A 19,216-nucleotide genomic window follows, 5' to 3' on the forward strand; every position below is an offset into this window, starting at 1 on the left:
CGCATAAATCCAAACCCCACCCCCACGTCCAATCTCTCGCAGCAATCCATTTAAGAATATTTTTTTTTTCTGCTCTCTTGAATTTTTTTTTTTTTCTCTCCAGCCAACCTCCTTTCTTTCTTTGTCGTTAGAACCCACGCTTTGCAAGGTGACCCTTCGCCGCTAGCAGTCGAAGAGACATCTGCAAGTCTCCCTTTGGAGGACTTCTTTGCGTTGTCAGACCAGCTGCGGCGATGATCGACCTGGAAGCGGGCAGTGCTATTGCCACTGCCTCAGGGCTGGAGGATATGACAGCCCTCAAAGCAGCGACTGAGGCTGTTGAGGCTGTCGAGGCTCCGACCGATGTACCTTCCCATCGATCGCATGATCCGGCCAAGAGCTTGAAGCGGAGCGATCCCTTCCAGTTCGGCAGCCGCTATCTGGAGGCCGGAGACGACGTTTTCGAGTTTAATGCCTGGGACCACGTTGAGACTGACGATGCGTACAAGGTGTATACTGAGGAGCAGTTGGAGAAGCAGCGTCAGTCTCCCGTGTCCGATTTTGACAAGAGTAAGTTTTGTCTCGTCCTCTTGCACCGTCTTTTTACTCGGTATTATGATGATACCCATTCCAATGCATAGTTCATCTGAATTCTCTGATGAAAAACTTACCTTCAATATTCTTTCGCTCCCATCTGATATACCATCTATCCTTCTTCTTTAATTCCACACTATGTACCTTGTATGCATCACTAACACATGCATAAAGACAGGTTCAACTCAAATCCAGCCATGTGGTGGAACAAATTCTATAAAAACAACACGTCCAATTTCTTCAAAGACCGCAAGTGGCTGCAGCAGGAGTTTCCCATATTGGCAGATGTAACCAAAGAGGACTCTGGCCCAACGCTCATCTTGGAGGTTGGTGCGGGAGCGGGTAATACTGCTTTCCCAGTGCTGGCCAACAATAAGAATCCCCACCTGAAAATCCATGCCTGCGATTTTTCTAAACAAGCCGTAGAAGTCATGCGCAATCACGACGCCTATGATACCAAACACATCCAAGCCGACGTCTGGGATGTTTCTGGAGAGAGCCTCCCGCCTGACGTTGAAGAAGGAACTGTAGACGTGGCCATAATGATTTTCGTATTTTCTGCCTTGTCTCCCCGCGAATGGGCACAGGCAGTGCGGAACATTTATAAAGCTCTGAAGCCTGGAGGTCTGGTCTGCTTCCGGGACTATGGAAGAGGTGATCTAGCCCAGGTACGCTTTCGAAAAGGACGATACCTGGAAGAAAATTTTTACATCCGTGGAGACGGCACCCGTGTGTATTTCTTTGACAGGGATGAACTCGCAAACATCTGGTCTGGACCGGACGCTACTGAAAAGTCGGACGAGGCTGACGTGCCACGATTTACGATTGAGAAGCTCGGCGTTGATAGACGGCTGCTCGTTAATAGAGCTGAGAAGATCAAAATGTATCGCTGCTGGTTGCAGGGGCGGTTTAGAAAGGAATAGAACTCTAGACTTGACGCAAGCGCTTGCTCTTCCTACATCCCGATGCCAAAGCCTATCGTGATGGGGCTCTCACACTCTCATTTTCTCTTAATAGAGTAAAGTCTCTTGGATCATAGCTCGCTGATCTTGGCCAAACCCAATGGAGTCAAGGTAGCCCTCTAAGCTTCCGTATTTGGCTTTGATGTGAAATTCAATCGAGGAAATCATGTCGTTTGCGGTACCCGCCCACTCATCCGTCAGGCCAATCTCATGGATTTCTACAAGCATCTGAGGCCGGCTGGGCACAAGAGCAGCGTCAGTCAGAAAGTAGTCGTGCTCTATGGCCGCTCTAGGGATCTTCAGTATCATCAGTACCAAAGCACATATGAGCCCTAAAATGCCCTTGTTAGACAATCGGCCTTGAGGCTGAGGGGCAAGGAGAGCTCAACTTACCAGTACGATCTTTTCCCTGTGTACAATGTACGACGGAGGGAAGCGACTGAGGAGTAGTATATAACGAGAGGGCTTCTCGTATCTCAGAGCCACAGTAATCGAGCGTGTCAAGGCCAAGGCCGACAAGCCCACGGGGCAGCATGACTTGATGGCTAAGTACCCTAACGGCGTCTATGCGGTATCCGAGGACGAAGAAAAAGATGACCTTGCTGTAAAGGGTGAAAAGGTTGACATCAGTCGACGCCCGAGAGAATACGGGCATTGAGGTCGTGAAAAAAAAAAGGAGAGTGGGGGAGGATGAAAGCTTAAATACTCACAAGAAATCCCACCATGATAGCAAGCCTAATAGATGTCTCTCGAATGATTTGCCGTTGATTTTGATTCCGTGATAGTTTAAACCTTGTATCTGGAGAGACGAGGCGGAAGAGTGGCCGGATTCAAGCTGGTGCTTCTTGATTTGTTTGAGAATCTCTGTTCTATTCGACGTGAATGAGCCTAGGGGTTTAAAGCAGCCGTATTTGTTTGACGTAACAATTCAGCTTACTTTGTCCTCAAATCAATGACAGTCTTCATCTCAAGCTCATCTCGGATGAAGTTCTTGTCCGCAGCGGTGGCATCGTCTAATCAAAATTTTAGGGCGAGTAAGTGGCTGATGAAGATTGATTCGTTCAGACTGAGTGAGATTCGAGGCTAATTAAACGTCTCTTACCTAGCCTTCCGGAGCGGTAAAAGAGGCCCTCGCGAATGCGTCTGCCGGGTTGTTAGTTGATGGACTGCCTACATCCGTATGAGATGCTGCGGGTTTGTTGACCTCTCTCCTAGAAACTGGTTGACGGTTTTGCCAACGTCTCTAAAGTTGGGTACTTGCTGTAATTGAGTTTCTTGCTCCATGTTCTCTTGAACAAATTTTCTTAAATAAGAGATGTAAGACGTGCGACAGTGGCGTCTCCAATGATTTTAATTGGCGTGAAGTATTGTCTGTAGATACGACAATAGACAGAAAAGGTGAAAGTGTTGTTTACTGTGGGTTTCTCCTGTCAGCGACGCTAAGATGAGCGGACCAGTAGCTTAGCCGGGCGAGCAGGCACAGAACAGAAAAGGATTAATACGCCTCAAAACAATCATTACTACACACGCTGTTATTTTCCTATAAGAGTTGATGTTTATTGCAATATATACTGAGTATACCTAGGTTTTTACTACCTTGTGGTTCATATTCGAATTTTGTATGTTTGTCCTCATTTTACGGTCTTTTGTCTTTTTTTCTCTTCCTACATCATCTACCTACCCTAAGCAATTTGCGTCAAAGTAGGGAGTGTGTATAAGTTGACATCTTTCTGTATGATATCAAGGATGAAGACGTGTGTTATAATTGATATTTTCTTAATCAAACCTTCTAACGGACCCGTGTAGGATACCATCCACAGACAACATCGATTGGTAACAATAAGTAAGTACCCGAAGTAAGTCGCTGTGGCTGGCTTATTGGCGCTGAGAGTCAATTGCCATCTAAACAATAAACTTCATTGCATGAGATGAATACGAGATGAAGGCTTTTCTATACTAAGCATAATTGGCATAATCATTCTTCTAGCAAGCCTACTTGGGCAAAAGCCAAGAATGACAGCACGACCACGGAGTGAGGTTAACAAAGCCTCGAAAGGAACAGCATTATCGGCCCCAGACTAGGTAGCTTATGGTGATGACAGATTCTAGGCGCAAGCGAGAAAAAGCCAATGCGCGCATCGAGGATCTGTACTAGGTATCTGTTTACGGGGAGACTGAGGCATCGAGGCTGAACAAGTGCTGCGCCGGTTATGTATCGCGTCCATCTAATGCTCTGTACTCTGTAGTTCTGACAATGCTAGCGTGCTTGCTCGTGCTAGGGCCAGGCCTTGCGATCTCAAGGTTACGTCACTGTTGCTCAGCCCCCGCTGGTATTCTTGATAATAGAGAGGCTATGGGGAATTAGCGCAGTCTGTCTCAGTTGGTGATGGAGCACGAATGTTGGTTCAATTGCGGTGGGAGAGAGGAGAAGAATTTGGCAGGCAGACATGCAGAGGCAGGCTGGCGACGGAGCTTCTGGAGCTCTGCTGTGGTGACCTTGATGCTAATACGAGGCTCAGCCAGGCATCACCAGCACGGCTGGGGTTGACCAGAACTCGTGTCTCGCTCGCTTAAAACGGCTTCTCGAATGTTGCTTGTCTTGACAGAACTTGCTTAGTCCCAAGCAGCACAATACATGATATAAAACCTGCCAATCCATTACACGTACTCGCAATAGACTCGACCATCCAGCACGGGAGGTCCTTGTCTGTCACGGCCTGCTAAGGCACGTTCCCGTCCCAGCTCGTTCCACAAGGGGGGGCTGATCGACAAGAGCTGCTGCTGCCGACCGGGGGCTCAAAGTGAAATTGAGTGTCAATGGCAGCTGGTTGTGGCAGCAAGACGGGCAATCCCAATTAATAGTTGGAGCATCACTAACCACTACTTACCTAGGCCTAGCAGCGGACGAATTGGTGTCTCGACCTGAAGCTGCGGACGTGCCGGCCCAGAAAAATTGCAAAAGAAGCTGCATAGCGTCATGCACCAAGATCTAGCCGGGCTGTCATGACGTCAGCCCTGTCGCGGTGACATGTGGGAGGCGTCTCTGATGGTTTCTTCTCATTCGTTTTGCGTGTGTCGCCGTTACGAGACAAGCAGCCCGTCAAGCTTCAAGGGCTCCAGCAATTGAGGCTACTGCCAAAAGTCTACTTGTATCCAATGCCAGGGATCCATTCATGGGTTAGAGTCTCACTATCCTGCTAATAGACGGGGAGCTTCACCTGTTGCTGCCAAAAGCTCGACCGCGATCCGCTCTAGTGCCTGCGCCGCCGATGCTGCCGTTCCAGCTTGTATCGCTCTGGTGATTTACATAAAAAGCTGCCCAAGCCATCCATTCCGCCCGCCTTCTAGTACCTGGCACTCATTATCCATTCATTCACTCATTCATTCAGGCATCATTTTTCGCCTCGTCCTGCCCTCCATCTCCACAGTCTTTTTGCCCTCGCCGTTCTGTGGCTCCTCCTGCGTACCACTGCGGACCAGATCCTACGATCCGCCAATCCAATAATCCGCCAAGCAGACAGACGACGAATTGAGAAAGCAGACAGACAACCGAGCAGGTCCCCTTTGGATGCCTTTGGATGCCCTTCGGATCCCCTTTGGATACTTGCGGGTTTCCTGATCCGACGACGCATCTGCATCGCATCTGCATCTGCACCTGCACCAACAAGACAGGTGATGAGCGTCGAGCTCCCAGAGCTGCTGTAGCCGGTTTAGCCTCGACGATCGTCCAGCTGCTCGCACTGACCAGCGCTCCTCGTCTTTGGCCACCACGTCGTATCGCGCCCGTGAGCGCAGCGTCACTTGACCAGCAAGGCTGCAGCCATCCTTTTTTCGGCCTGGCGGCGACTCGCTACCCGCCGCTTCTGGGCTTCCTCCTCGTATCTGATCTCGACTCTCCCCACCTAGACGGGGGTCAAGAAAGATGATGCAGGCAGCGACAGCTGCAGCTGCGGAAGCTGGGGCAGGGCCGCGCCCATCCGTGGCAAAACCGCCGGCGCGACATAATTCATGTATGTATGCTGAACGAGTGACTGAGGAAGCAAGAGTGACATTTGCAAAGAGAAGAAGGAAAAAGAGAAGAAGAAAATATGATCGACCCCGTTCCCCCTCCTTCTTCGTTGCCACCATTCCCGTTCGTTTGTTGCTGTTCTGCCTGCAATGTATAACTATTTCCTTCACTTGCATCTTCCCGCATTGCCTGCCTTGCCTTTTCGTTGCCTTCCATTCCTTGCCCTGCCTCGCCTGCCGTAAGATTTTATTTTTGTCACACTTCCTCGTATTTGCACCGCTGGCTATTACTGTCCCGTAGATAAGCGGTTTCTTTATTCATGGCTGGCTAGAGCTCGATATTGCATACACACACATTCACTCACACCTTTGTCACTGAATCTGTCTGTCCCCCATACTCCTTGCTTACTATCAATCATAGTGTCCGCCAGCGGCAGGCTCAAGTACGCCGATCCTCGTAGCCTCCCAAGTTATCCATCCTCCGGTCTGAGCCCGGGTGGCGCAGCTGCCAGTGCAGCGGCATCTCTTGGCTGGTTTAGCCACAAGCCCATCGAAACGTGGAAGCCAGATAAAACGTCATCAGCCTCCGCCGCCGCTGTCCTCGCCAAAGACTACAAGGTACACCCAGCCTGGGAGCCTGTCATGGACGGAACTGGGGCCAAAGCTGCGGTGCTGGCGGTTGGATCTGCCAGCACTGCGTATAGGCACTCGAGCGTCAAGAAGTCTCGCCACGATTCATGGGGCAACACAGCTGCGGCGTCGGCCTTCACCACGAGTGCGAACCGTCCAGTTTCTCCAGAGCCAACAACACTGACCGCATCCCATGGAAGCTCTGCCGCAACCCAAGCATTTCAAGCAAATCTACTCCAATCGGCAAAAGTGGCCAGCTTACCGCCCCCTTCACCAAGGGAGAAGCCTCTGGCGGCTGCCAAGGGAGCCATGTCGCCCTCCAGACTCGGAGTTCCTGCCTCAAGGGCACGTTCGTACTCTACCCCTCCGGTGCCATCTTATGCAGATGCCAAGAGGGCTTCCGTGAGTGCCTTGAACGGGGCATCTATAGCTCACCAAGCTGCCATGAATAAGCCGCCAGAAATTGAGGACACCGGTGCTATCCCAGTTACTACCATGACTCGGAACATGTTTACGTCGCACCCACCCGTAAAGCTTGAGGTCGATGAGCAAACAACAAACGAAAGGATCCATCAATCTGCAGTGGAGATGGCCAAGAAAATGTATCAGCAACAGCAGCTAAACCGAGTCGACGATTCTGAAGACGGGACCGAAGGCGACGCTGGCCCATCTGCGAACCGCTTTGTTAACTTACAGGATGCTGCATATAGGCAGGCGCAAGAACGTCTTGCTAAGCTTCAAGATGAGCATGAAAAGAATCGACAATATCACGATTACTATACCTCAGAAAAACCCCTGCGTCGCCGTTTTACCATCATGGACAGAATACGACGTCGATCCGCCAGTGAAAGTGATGTGGAGGATCGCACACGGTCGGACTTGGTTCACCAGCAAATGTCTTTATTCACTTCCCAGCTCGAACAAGTCGATGAAGAGAAGCGGGAAAGGGATCGAGAAGCTCTCTTGATTGCTGCTCGACGCAATGTCAAAGCCAGCCTCCAAGGGATGGACGAGCAGCACTATTTTGAGACTGGAAAGGTCAACCCGACGATATTAGGCGACTGGCAAGTTCGAGCTCAACAGGCGGCCCAGCTTCGGCATGATACGCGGACGGACGACGGTGGCAGAGTGGACATTGGAGGCGGAATGTTTATGGATGCTGACGAGATCGACGCCATTGCCGCCAGGAGAGTACGCCCTGTGCTAGATGACATTCATGAAAAGGCCGAGGCAGAACGGGAGCGGCTAGCGTCACTCAAATTCGAAGACGAAGCAAAGAAGGCAGAGGCAGAAAGGGAAAGGGACCGCGAGCGCGAACTAAAGGAAATCCAAAAGAGGGCCAGAGGTAAGCTTGATTTGATTTCATCACATTCTGCCTTACCATACAGATCAAAGATGTATACTAACCGTGACTAAATAGAGGAGGATAAGCAACAAGAAAAGGCCAGAAGGCAGCAAGAGAAGATTGAAGAAAAGCAGAGGAGAGAGGATGAGAAGGCGGCCAAAGCCGAACAGAAGAGGCTAGCCAAGGAGGACAAGAAGAAACCGAAGCCACAGACTATTGTTACCGATCCCCAAATTCAGGAAAGCCATCCTGAAACCCAAGAAAGCCCCCGTGAGATCCAGGATGTCCACGGCGAAGACCCAGAGAGCCGTCATGAGATTCAAGATGTCCACCACGAAGACAACGAAGAACAGGAACAGGAACAAGAGGCTGAGACACAAAGCAGGCGAGAAGTTGTTACACCCGAGCGTACAATAACCCCAACGCAAGAGATGGCTGCTGCTACTGCTACAGTTGCTCCTCCATCTCCTCCTACCGCTACTACCGCTGTCGCTGCTCCTGCGCCTATTAGTGCCGCTACCGATAACGCCGAAACCTCACGAAGAAAGTCATCTTCTGAAGCACCCACTTCACCAACAGCGCGAGTCAAGGGCTGGATCAAGAATCGCTTTTCGCGAGGCAAGTCCATGAGCGAGCACGGTGAAAAGAAGAAGAGCTTCATTGGCGGCGCTGCGCTCAGAGGCTCGGCAGCTGGCGGTAGTACGGCCAGCTTGGGGAACCGCTCTTCGAGCATACGTGATGTCACTCTGGCGGGAAGGACCGGTGAAGAGACACCGGTGAATCACACTGCTGAGATTGCGCGTGAGGCCACGCCTGACATTGCTCTCGAGGCTCCACCTGAGATTCTGCCCGAGACTGTACATGACACCGTACACGAGACTGCGCCTGAGAGTGTAGGTAGAGATTCTCGTGGCGTAAGCCCAGTCAGTGCACGCAGCGGAATGGGCAGTAGCGGGAAGGGCAGCGGGAGGAGCAATGATATCGAAAGGTTTGAGACACCAGCAGCCATAAGAGACCCGGCGCCGCGCCACAGCAACAGCCCTGCGCGAGATTCCCGGTTCAGAGAAATGATGGACCATTAAATTGGGCTGGGAGGGGAGTCTTTTGCTACATTTTTTTTGCAAGTTGTGGGGAAAAGAGTCGTTTTATTCTCTTGCAGGTTATGGGAAAGAGGATTTTGTCTCATGCTCTTGCAAATAAATGCAAGCTAATACCATGGCGCACAAAGGAGGGTTTAATCTTTTCCGTTTGTACAGTTATATGATCATGATGTTGACGAACTTTTCTTGCCGAGCTGCAACTCTGTCTTTTCTTTATACCTCGCTTTGTTCTTTTCTAGTCGAATAGTGCTCCTAATAATCCGTGCTTATACCAAAAAAGGACCATCACGGGTGAGATATAATGTGTCCGGCGTTGGAAAGAGGCTTATAGTTGCCTTTAAATCATACTTGTACTGTCATCTATGGTGTAAAAATACAAATTATCTCATTACTGAAGAACAATAGTCTTGTGCATAATTAATCATCCAATGGCCCCGTTCGTGATCATGGTATTTCCAAACAATGGATCAAAAAATCCATGACAAAATCCGCCCAACGCCTTATAAATGCCTCTTTGAGCCGTTTCCTTTTCTCTTCTCTTCATAATAATACATCGACTCCCTTATTACATTCGTACAGTTGGTCTGCTTTCTTTTTCATTTTATGATTAATTAGAAGTTGTATCGAGTAACACCCTCCTCGTGGCCGTTCTGGTACTGGCCCGTCTGGACGCTGCTATTGCCGTCTTGGCTGTGCGATGATTCCATGTCATGCTTGAGACTCTTGACGAAGCGCATGGTATGATCTTTTGTGCGCACGGCGGGCAGCAAGTCAATGACAAAGGAAAGGATGTAGAAGGTGAAGATGAAGGCAATGATCCATTCGAAGACAGCGGCCACGTTTTCGTTGTTGCTCCAGTTGGTAGACACGAAGACGATGGCGAAGACGAACTCGACGATGACGAATGCGATCTTGACCCAGAACGAGATGCGGAGGACCTTGTGATGGCGGTTATCTTTTATAGTATGTTAGCAACAATATTCATAAAACTGCATATTTTTCTCTTGTTGGAAATGACTTCAACGTACATAGACCTAGCACATAGTATTCGGCGCAGATGAAAATGGCAGAGATGATATATCCAGCAATAAACAGCAGCAGGAACACGTCGTGAGCTCGGTGATGGTGGTGAGTGTCGAAAATGGACAGCAAAATCAGTCCACACGTGCCGACGATGGCAAAAAGGATGCTCAAAATCGCAAATATCTTTTCTTTCCCGGTCGTGTTGGGCACGAGGCGTCCGTTGTGACGCAGCAACCGCTCTGCGGCAAAAGACAGATCGAGGAAGGCGGTTGTGACGGCTGATCCGGCGATGAAGAGAGGCTTGAGCTTGGACGCGCCAATGTCGCTGATGAACGCAATGTTGTCGCCCTTATCCATATAAGAGTAATGCTCGCTGTTCGTATCGACAACCCAGTAGAGGAGGAGGCCCAGAAGCATGCCACACCAGACGAGACTGGAGATGACTGGGAGTATCTGGATGATTATAACATGGTTAGTTGGGAACTGTGACTTATTGGATACTGAATGTGCATCCAGCCATCTTTGCTATACAAACTTACCCAGTATGAGACGAAGCCTCTCACAGCCATTGTGGGATAGTGGGCGGCTGAAGTGGCTGAATGGCTGAGTAAAGTTGTCTCTTATAAATACAGTTCGGATGTCGAGGAAGAGGAGAGAGAATATCTACAAAGATGTAGAGGTAGATATTCGAGAGTTGGAAGAAGAGTGGTAGAGAGGGAGGGAGAGGGAGGGAAGGGTATCACAGAATATCAACAGTAGACGAGAAGACAAGATGGAAGAAGAAAAAAAGAGAAGATCGGGAGACACGAAGGAGATAAAGGGACGACGACAAGGAAATAATGGGCAATGATGTAAAAAAAGTATGACAAGGAAAGATCGGAGAGAGACGCAGCTAGAATTACGCGGAAAGCGGATCGCTCTGCTTTGCCAAGCGAAAGGGTGTATGCATGCAGGTATTATTCCATGTCCATTACTGTACACAAAGATGGTGACCGTCACAGCCCAATTTTACCCATTTATTTGCTTGATTCCCACGAGGACTGCCCCGTTTGCGTTAAACTCTCCTGGGCAACAAGCAGTGCAAATCAGCGTTAATCATCATCCCTTTGTTTTACTGCTCTCTTCTCAATTTCCAAAAGGCACGCAATTTGGTACAATCACCAACAACACGCAACACTTGTGCCGGGCGATTTGGCATCTTGGCATCGATGACGTAGCGCTATGACGGCAGATGGGGACGTGATCAGAGGCTTTCAGAGGCTTGTTTGCGAAAAAAGTGGCTTCGCGCTTGCCGGCTTTTGGCAGGCGGGGTTACCGATCCGGGACTCCGGCGCCCCGAGGAATTTTTTCTTTCTTTGTTTGGGCTTCTTTTCCGCATGGATTTTAAATTGGCTCCTTCCGCACGGAGAATATGTTAGGTCCGAGCGGGCGCGAGCCAAGAGAGTGTTAATTAGTCATGATGACTTGGTGGGCGGTGGCTTGGAGCGTTTGAAAGTGATGGAACTGGTGACAACCCACTGCTTGCGTGTTGTGTAAGCAGAAAGGACTGAGGAGTAACGTGGGTTTACGTGTCGCTGTGGCTTTGGCATCTTGTGCGGTTGAGGTAACTTGAGTTGAAGCGATGAGTCTGAGCCGCCCAAGTCAGGTGAAGTAGGTAGTTGTCGTATCGAGTTATCTCTATTCGTAACATCATCGCTTTTTTGGTGGAGAGTTGCTGGTGGATACGGGCTAATCTTGACGGCCGAGTTAAAGTTGAAACGCCAAGCTCTAAATGCTGTAAACCAATTAAGTGCACCTTTGAGTCGTACCGGCATTTGTTTCGTGGCCTTGTGTGACTATTGTATTGCTTTATTTGGTTGGAAGCTTCCAATTTGATCCTCTCAAGACTTTAGGTTAAGCTAGAGTATGCTTTATCCTCAGAAGCCATGATTTAGATAAGCTTAATCACAATCAGTTAGTACATGCGACAATGATGAATATTATTTTTTCTATGAACGAATGGGTGTAAGGTAGAGGGACGGGAACTTTCTGGAGTGCCAGAATGTTTGAACCATAAGCAAGATGATATAGGCAACCTGGAACCTTTCAATAGTCAAACATGGCCTATTCCAGTAGAGGTAGTTTTCAAATGTTCAACTTCAACTTGTTCCCCCCCGGCCTAATAGTGCCTGAGTATGCATTTTAACTAATGTTCGTGAGTTCTAATATATAGGTAGCATATGAGTTTCGCATTCTTTTTACAAACCGCAAATTCACTAATTGTAATAGGTACGTAGATATATGGCAACTTGGAAAATATCCCCAGTGGTGCTTACAGGCTGCAGTAGTACCTACCTAGTTAAAGCAATGAATGACTTTAAACATTTACAGTTACTGCTGGGAAAAGAAATAAGAGTCTACCACGAAAAAAGAAACGCCTTACAAAAGGAGTTGGCAATGTCGCACAAACATAGACATCTGGCGGATAAATTGAACTGTGAGCTGTACCCTATTTACCGCCAAAGATTAGTATTTGTGTGCTGATCATCACGGATTTCCCACCTGTCTTACAGGGCATAGCGGAATCCTTCGCTCCAGTCGTGAGGCGCTTTATGCTGTAGCTGCAAGGCTGAATACCTAGGTACCTAGCACTCATCGCGCCTGCCCCCATGTACACAAAATCTACAAGCTGCCAATATCCAACTCTGGGTACCTCATCTCCTGTCGCCTCGTTTTGTAATATTGCCATCCACAGAAGAAAATGCCAACAACACCATGGCCATTTCCGTTCTCCTCGTCTCGACAGTGATATTTGCGGCAATCCTGTCATTTGGCCTGGCGCTGCTTATTCCTCGTCCGCACATGAATCTTCATAGACAAGTGCATATACCCCGCAAAAGTCCACGGAAATACCTGACCATCAGGATCTCCAACATCCCTCGCGATGTGACTAGAGATCAGTTCCGTGGCATTTTAAGAAGCCTATCCAAAACTACCTCAGACTTCACCTCCAACAATATACTGGCATGGTCTTTCACACCTGCTGCCATCGCTGGTCTTTCAGAGCGCTTTTGCGTAGCCACCGTTACATTTCACGTAGCTCCAGCGCTCAGCGATCTGGAAGTGTCTTTGAAGCGCAAACTCGGCGAGGGAGCTACTCGCTTGCTTGTCGACGAAGATTTCTTCGGACTCACACCTCTGGCCGCTCCCCTACAAAACCCAGCAGTAGAGTGAGTCACCCTGAGCTGCATAGTGGTGATAGAGTTGACCTTTTTCTAGTATAATTGCAGTGACCGGGCTGTCTGGGCATGCTTTTGGCTCTTGGAAGGCGAGAGGCAGGCCAGATATGTGGCTTCGCGATTTCCTTCCGCCCTCAGTTCCAAATGCGCGCATCATGATATACGGCTACGACACCAAATTACCAGGAAGTCAGTCGGAAGCATCTATTCTTGAACTATCTAAAAAACTACTCGAATCAGTCAAAACGTCTAGGTCTGGAGATTCTGTAAGTTTGGTAACCATGAGGATTCTAGGGGTTACTTAAACTGACACAGAACAGAAACACCGGCCCCTTTTATTTATTGGACACAGTCTCGGAGGTCTCGTCTTAAAGCAGGTATGACAAAACTTGCTGTTTTATCAACCACAGTCTTCATGTGTGGTTTTATAAACATACCCTGAAAACGGTATTCAAATCGCTAATCATGATACCCAGGCTCTTGTTCAAGCGTGTGATGGCAGTGACGATGACAAAGCCATTTTCATGTCGTGTTTTGCGCTTATGCTATTCGGTGTTCCTAATAGAGGCCTTGAAACTTCAAGCCTTATGGCTATGGTCAAAGGACAACCAAATGAAGCATTAATAAGAGATCTTTCAGAGTCGTCACGTTTCTTAAGTCTACTACAGAGCATGTTTTACGAGCGATTCACAATCGACAGCTCACGCATCATTTGTGTTTATGAAACACAAATGACACCCACAGTTGAAGTAGGCATTCTGGTCTCGTATCGCTCCATATCTAGATATCATCTAACACTGCACAGTGGTCTGTGAAAACAGCGTCATGGGAAAGGACTGGGCAAAAGGTTATGATGGTACCGCATACTTCTGCAACGCATGTCAGTAAGAACGAAAAAGCATATGACCATCTTCCTATTGATGCAGATCACTCCGATATTGTCAAATTCCATGACCCATCCAACCAAGATTACGCTATTATAGAAGCAAGGATCAGGCAATTAACAGATCAAGCCCTCCCGATTGTTAAATCGCGGTTTCTCAGTCACCAAAAAAGTAGGCGCCCTTGAATGCAAGAGTCAGCTTGAGAACACGCGCATATGCTAAACTCTTCACAGAGCTATCAGCTTTGGAATCTCAGTATATCAACACCCTCAACTCTCCAACCTATGACTGGTTTAGACATGGCAAGGTTGATGACCCGGCACCTGGGACACTTCGTTGGTTCTTACGCGAAAAGCAATTTCTTTCTTGGAAAGATAGCAACGAGTCCTCTATTCTGTGGATCAGAGGATCAGCAGGCCAAGGGAAAACAGTTTTGGCCAAGTTTCTCCTGGATCACTTGGAGCGCGCCACCTCTGACTCTGGTTCTAGACCTACGGTCATCTATTTCTTCTTCTACGACCAGGATCAAAATCTCCGAACCGTGGATGCCGCACTAAGATCGCTCATCAAACAACTCATTCTGCATCGCCGCGGACTTGCTTTCCAGGCGATTTCCGAAAAGTTTGACATCGAGTCGCCTGTTATACCAGAGTACATATTGTGGAGGGTTTTAGAAGAACTGCTACGTGCACCTATTTTTGGCACTATATACTGTGTATTTGACGCGCTGGACGAGTGTCGGGACGACTCACCGACCCCTAGATTGCCAGACTTCTTTTCAAAGCTCGTTAAATCATCATGTATGAGCAAACAAACTGACCTCGTCATCAAGGCACTCATGATTAGCCGCCCGAAAGTAGAGCTGAGCCGCGTGCTGGAACAACGCCCGTTCATACATTTAAAAGCCAATCCTCAAGATCTGGAAGCGTTTATTCGGTCTCAGATTGACAAAATTGGATTGAGTGACGATCTTCATGGTAATGCGATTAAGCTGCTGACGAGCCGGGCCGGGCAGACTTTCATCTGGATATCTATTGTTCTGAAGAAGATCAAAGCTGTAACTTCACCGCTATCGGAAGTGGATATGGAGAAAATCATCACTCAGAGTCCTTCAGACTTGACAGCTCTATACGAAGATATCATGACACAAGTCATGCGAAGCGAGAATTTAATACAGCAGAAACTTCTTGCTTGGGTTGTTTACGGCCAACAAGCTTTGACTTTGCCCGAGCTGCAGGAAGCTCTATCCGTTCAGTCCGATTCTAGTAGCGCAGAATCCGCGAAGAAACATATGATACGACTTACAGAGTACGTGGTCACCAGTGTCGCGATCCTGGAAATTAGTCTTGGGAGAGTCTATTTGATACATCAATCCGCAAAAGACTTTCTCCTCGTGAGCGGGCATCTGGCTGCTGCCGAGTTCTGCCGCATTCTTCGCCCTTCTGCATATCTGGGAAGGATCTGCATGGTATATCTGTGTTTTTCAGAGTTCAAGAGCGGGCCTTGTCGTGACCGTGCCGAGCTGGACCAGAGGATCCGACAGTACCCCTTTCTTCGCTACGCTGCGCGAAATTGGCACCGTCATATCCAGGCTGAGGACGATATCAGCGGCTTCGCCAGTATCATCCGTCAAGTAACAGAACCCAAGTCCCCCACACTCCAGACGTGGGGGGAGGTTGCTGGCATACTGGATCTCGACAAAGCAGAGACTGTATGGGATATTGCGACAAGAGCTCACATCCCGTGGCTGCCTGAATTGTCTGAATTTCGTGCCAGAGGCACCATTGTCGACCAAAGCAGAGTTAAACTAGCGGCCCATAGCGGCCTTGCGGGTTCCGATGCTTTGAGTGCCCTCGTGAGACGCGGCAACGTTCAATTTACCAACGAAGCCGGCCAAGCAATTGCTCGCTACTTTGACCAAGGAATGATGCAATCGTTTTTGGAAAGCAGTAGGCGTGTCATTGTAACACCATCTCTCATGAGAGCAGCCGCAGCTAATGAGAGGTATGGTGCCTCGGTGATACGCTTATTATTGAAGAGCCTTGATGAGTTTGTGATTACAGATGACTTTGTGATGATGCTGGAAAAAAACCATAACTGCAGACATGACATCATGGAATTCCTCTTACACGAGAATGTGAAGATTTCCAATGATGCGCTGGCCAATTTAGTGAGAATCTTTGGTGCAAAAATCATCAAGTTCGTGCAGAGTTCACAGTGGGACGATACTTTGATCACAGAAGCTGTCGTTATAGCTGCGGCTGATTGTAAAGACGGAGAAGAAGCAATGACTCTGTTACTTGAGCAGCGTGAGAAGGATATTGAGATCACAGAGGAAGTTCTCAGAACAGTCGCCGCAAGTCGTGAAAGTCAGAGTTCAGCTGTGATGAGACTACTGATGAAGCGAGTGAACAAAGCTGAAATCACTGAGAAAATCATCATAGCTGCCGCCCATAATTGGAAGACGGGCATGGAGAAACTGTCTCTTTTACTTGAAGAGCGCAAAGAGAACATCCAGATCACCGACGATATTTTTCGAGCCGCGGTAGGGAATTACAGCGATAGCAAAGCTATGACCTTGCTTCTTCTTGAGAGCAATGACAACGAGATTGAAGTCACAGAAGACATGATTATAGATTCGGCGAGTGGTTCTGACACCAGCAGGGCGGTAATGGCATTGCTCTTTGAGAAATCTGATAATAAGCTTCAAATTACAGACGGTGTCCTTGAAGCTGTGGTAAGGTATACTGGGAATGGTGGAGCACTCATAGCATGGCTTTTTGAAAAGCATGGGGATAAGGTCCATCTTACAGAACCTGTCACAATGGCCGTCGCATCTTCTTGGGACGCGGATGTAGCAATGGAGCTGCTTTTTGAGTATCGTGAGAGTGAAATTAAATTTACAGAAAACTTGATCAAATCTGTGGCAAAAAGCTATCGCGGTAGCACAAAGGCGATGGCTGAACTCCTTGATACGCATGGAAACGAAATCGAGATTACAGAGGATATCCTTGAAGCTGTAGCAGAGAATGACGGCAGTGGACTTGCAACGATGAGGCTTCTTCTTGATCGACGGCCAAAAGAGGTCAAAATAACAGAGAAGGTGATGGAAGCTGCTGCAGGCAACCGGGTCAGCTCAGAGCTGGTACCGCTGCTTTTAAAGGAGCGCGGGGATGAGATTCAAATCACCGAAAATATAGCAAAGGCTGCGGCGGCGAACGCGTACGGTCGCTCGGCCATGGCGCTGCTCCTTGAGAAGCGCGGGAGTGAGTTCCAAATCACAGAAGAGGTGATCAAAGCAGCTGCAAGGAACATGCACAGCGATGTCTTGACACTCCTTCTTGAGAAGTATGGAAGCCGGATCAAGATTACAGAAGAAGTCATCAAGGCCGCTGCAGGGGGTTACTGCAAGGAGGCGGTCGGACTCGTTCTCGAGAAATGCGACAATGAGGTCAAAATTACAGAGGATATCATCAAAGCTGCTGTTGCAGGCTCGGATGATTGCACTTTGGTCATGGCGGTACTTTTCGAAAAATATGGAAGCAAGATTGAGATCACAGAGGATGTCATTATAAATGCTGCTCGTAACGATTGCAACGCTGCACCAATCTTGACGCTTCTTCTTCGCAAAAACAATGCCAAAATCACAGAGCGCATCACTAAAGCTGTGGCGAAAAATTCCACTTGCGGGAGAGCAATGATGATTTGGCTTTTAGACAAGTACGGGAGCGAGATTGAAATCACAGAGGGTGTGGTTAAAGCCGCAGCTGAAAACAGGGAAAACAGCAGAGCAGTTTTGGCTCTTCTTTTCGAAAAATGCAGAGGAGAGATCAAAGTCACAGAGAAAATCATAAAGGCTGCCGCTCGCAATAGCAGGGCGGCTTTGCTATTCTTGCTGGAGAAGTTTGGGAACGAGATCCAGATCACAGAGAATATCGTAAAGGCGGCCGCAAAAAATGCAGGGAGCGGTAGAGCAGTTATGCTGCTGCTTTTCCAGACATTTGGAGAAATGATTAGGATTTCAGAAGATGTGGTTTTAGCTGCGGTCAGATGTAGGGGAGGCAGCAGGTCAGTCATGCAATTGCTCTTCAAAGAGCGCGGAACCGACATTAAGATTACCGAGCGAATCATGATAGCCGCCGTGAAGAGTACCAGAGGAATTGCAGCGCTTCTCTTGGAGGAGCGTGGACACGAGATCGAAATAACAGAGGACATACTGATAGCTGCTGCAGGGAATGTGGAACACGGCGAAGAGTTGATGGATCTACTTCTTGATAAGCGACTCAGCGACGTTTCAGCCTTGATACGGGACTCGGTATGTCTTGCAGCCGCTGCATCTGGGCAGCACAACGTCCTCAAGCTCTTATGCAATCGCCATGGGTTTCTCCCTCTCCGTAAAGAGTGGACTGATATTGCGGCCTTGTTCAACGCTGCCAAGGATGGAGACGTGGCAGCCGTCAAGAGGCTTCTGAAAGAGGGAGTAGAGCCCGATGTGAAGAATGCCGACATTGCACTCGTAACTCCGTTATGGGCTGCTGCTTGTTATGGTCACACGGCCATTGTGGAGCTGCTCACGCAACGGAAAGATGTCAACGTCAACGTCTTGTCGGACGCAGGCGAATCGCCGATATACCGGCCAGCTGCGCAAGGAGAAGAGGCCATTGTCAAGTTGCTGCTGGCTGCTGGCGCAAAAGTCGATTTTGTGGATGAGGACGGCAAGACACCGGCTTCTGTGGCGAGAAAGAACGGACATGGGAGGATAGCTGACATGTTGGAGCGAGTGAGCTCCGAGAGAAGTGAATTCGGTAGCGTTGATACCATCTGAGAGGTTTGGCTGAGCCTACGCAAGATTGTTTACCATGTAATTGAGTCCATATACCTTGTATAAGCGAATATGTATGCACCAGTAAAAGAAGGCCAATGGTGTCGAGTTGTCTGCCGCACATGAGAAAATTCTTGCTGCTGTACTTTCTTCTCGGCAATCTCTTTCGCTTTTGCCAACAAAGACTCAAGTCGACTCTGTCGCATTTCTTAACGTTGCCCCCGGCTCAATTGTGGCACCGGTACATCTGCCATCGTCCCTGGCTTCACCATGAAACCTTTTCTTTGCCTTCTTCGTGATTCTTGTTTTTTTGACATAACAGCGGATAATTATCATCACAAGGATCCAAAAGCGGTGACAGCTCATGTCAATATCTTCTCCGCTTCACTCAACATGCTCGTTGCCGAGATAGTGGCGATGCACAATGGAAAAGAAAGGGGTGCAGAAACAGGCACCGGAGAACATGACGAAACATGGTGCTCAAATTGTTACTTTTCGCCGCCAAAGCCGCGATAAGAGCATAAGTTTTCCTGATATTGAGCGGAAAGCACGTACTAAGCATGCATGCTGCCGATTTGTTGATGCTTTGGCTGTGGTTAAGCGACGGGAAACAGCCTTATCTCGCATTATTCAACTATGCAGCACCAGAAC

At 48.6% G+C, this 19,216-nt stretch overlaps 5 protein-coding genes across 5 annotated transcripts; 3 read left to right on the top strand and 2 right to left on the bottom strand.

Annotated features, from left to right (window-relative positions):
• Positions 1-233: 233 nt before the first annotated feature.
• TrAtP1_011046 (uncharacterized protein) lies at positions 234-1,496 on the top strand (the record flags this gene model as incomplete). The annotated part of the gene is made up of 2 exons (XM_014093212.2): positions 234-549; positions 748-1,496. The coding sequence occupies 2 exons, from the start codon at positions 234-236 to the stop codon at positions 1,494-1,496; spliced, it is 1,065 nt and encodes a 354-aa protein (XP_013948687.1).
• Positions 1,497-1,583: 87 nt separating this feature from the next.
• On the bottom strand, positions 1,584-2,819 carry TrAtP1_011047 (uncharacterized protein; the record flags this gene model as incomplete). Its single annotated transcript, XM_014093213.2, has 6 exons — positions 1,584-1,867; positions 1,929-2,137; positions 2,246-2,404; positions 2,473-2,548; positions 2,638-2,678; positions 2,740-2,819. 6 exons carry the CDS (start codon positions 2,817-2,819, stop codon positions 1,584-1,586), a joined length of 849 nt encoding a protein of 282 aa, XP_013948688.1.
• Positions 2,820-5,457: 2,638 nt separating this feature from the next.
• TrAtP1_011048 (uncharacterized protein) lies at positions 5,458-8,600 on the top strand (the record flags this gene model as incomplete). Its single annotated transcript, XM_014093214.2, has 3 exons — positions 5,458-5,545; positions 5,965-7,518; positions 7,594-8,600. 3 exons carry the CDS (start codon positions 5,458-5,460, stop codon positions 8,598-8,600), a joined length of 2,649 nt encoding a protein of 882 aa, XP_013948689.2.
• Positions 8,601-9,229: 629 nt separating this feature from the next.
• TrAtP1_011049 (uncharacterized protein) lies at positions 9,230-10,210 on the bottom strand (the record flags this gene model as incomplete). The annotated part of the gene is made up of 3 exons (XM_014093215.2): positions 9,230-9,573; positions 9,647-10,094; positions 10,181-10,210. The coding sequence occupies 3 exons, from the start codon at positions 10,208-10,210 to the stop codon at positions 9,230-9,232; spliced, it is 822 nt and encodes a 273-aa protein (XP_013948690.1).
• A 2,096-nt stretch (positions 10,211-12,306) lies between these two features.
• TrAtP1_011050 (uncharacterized protein) lies at positions 12,307-18,697 on the top strand. Its single transcript, XM_066114948.1, has 6 exons — positions 12,307-12,850; positions 12,900-13,125; positions 13,180-13,236; positions 13,336-13,608; positions 13,665-13,914; positions 13,977-18,697. Exons 1-6 carry the CDS (start codon positions 12,396-12,398, stop codon positions 18,566-18,568), a joined length of 5,853 nt encoding a protein of 1,950 aa, XP_065971045.1. The 5' UTR covers positions 12,307-12,395; the 3' UTR covers positions 18,569-18,697.
• Positions 18,698-19,216: the final 519 nt, after the last annotated feature.

The sequence above is a fragment of the Trichoderma atroviride genome, chromosome 6, assembly GCF_020647795.1.
Source record: "Trichoderma atroviride chromosome 6, complete sequence".
In the NCBI taxonomy this organism is placed as follows: domain Eukaryota; kingdom Fungi; phylum Ascomycota; class Sordariomycetes; order Hypocreales; family Hypocreaceae; genus Trichoderma; species Trichoderma atroviride.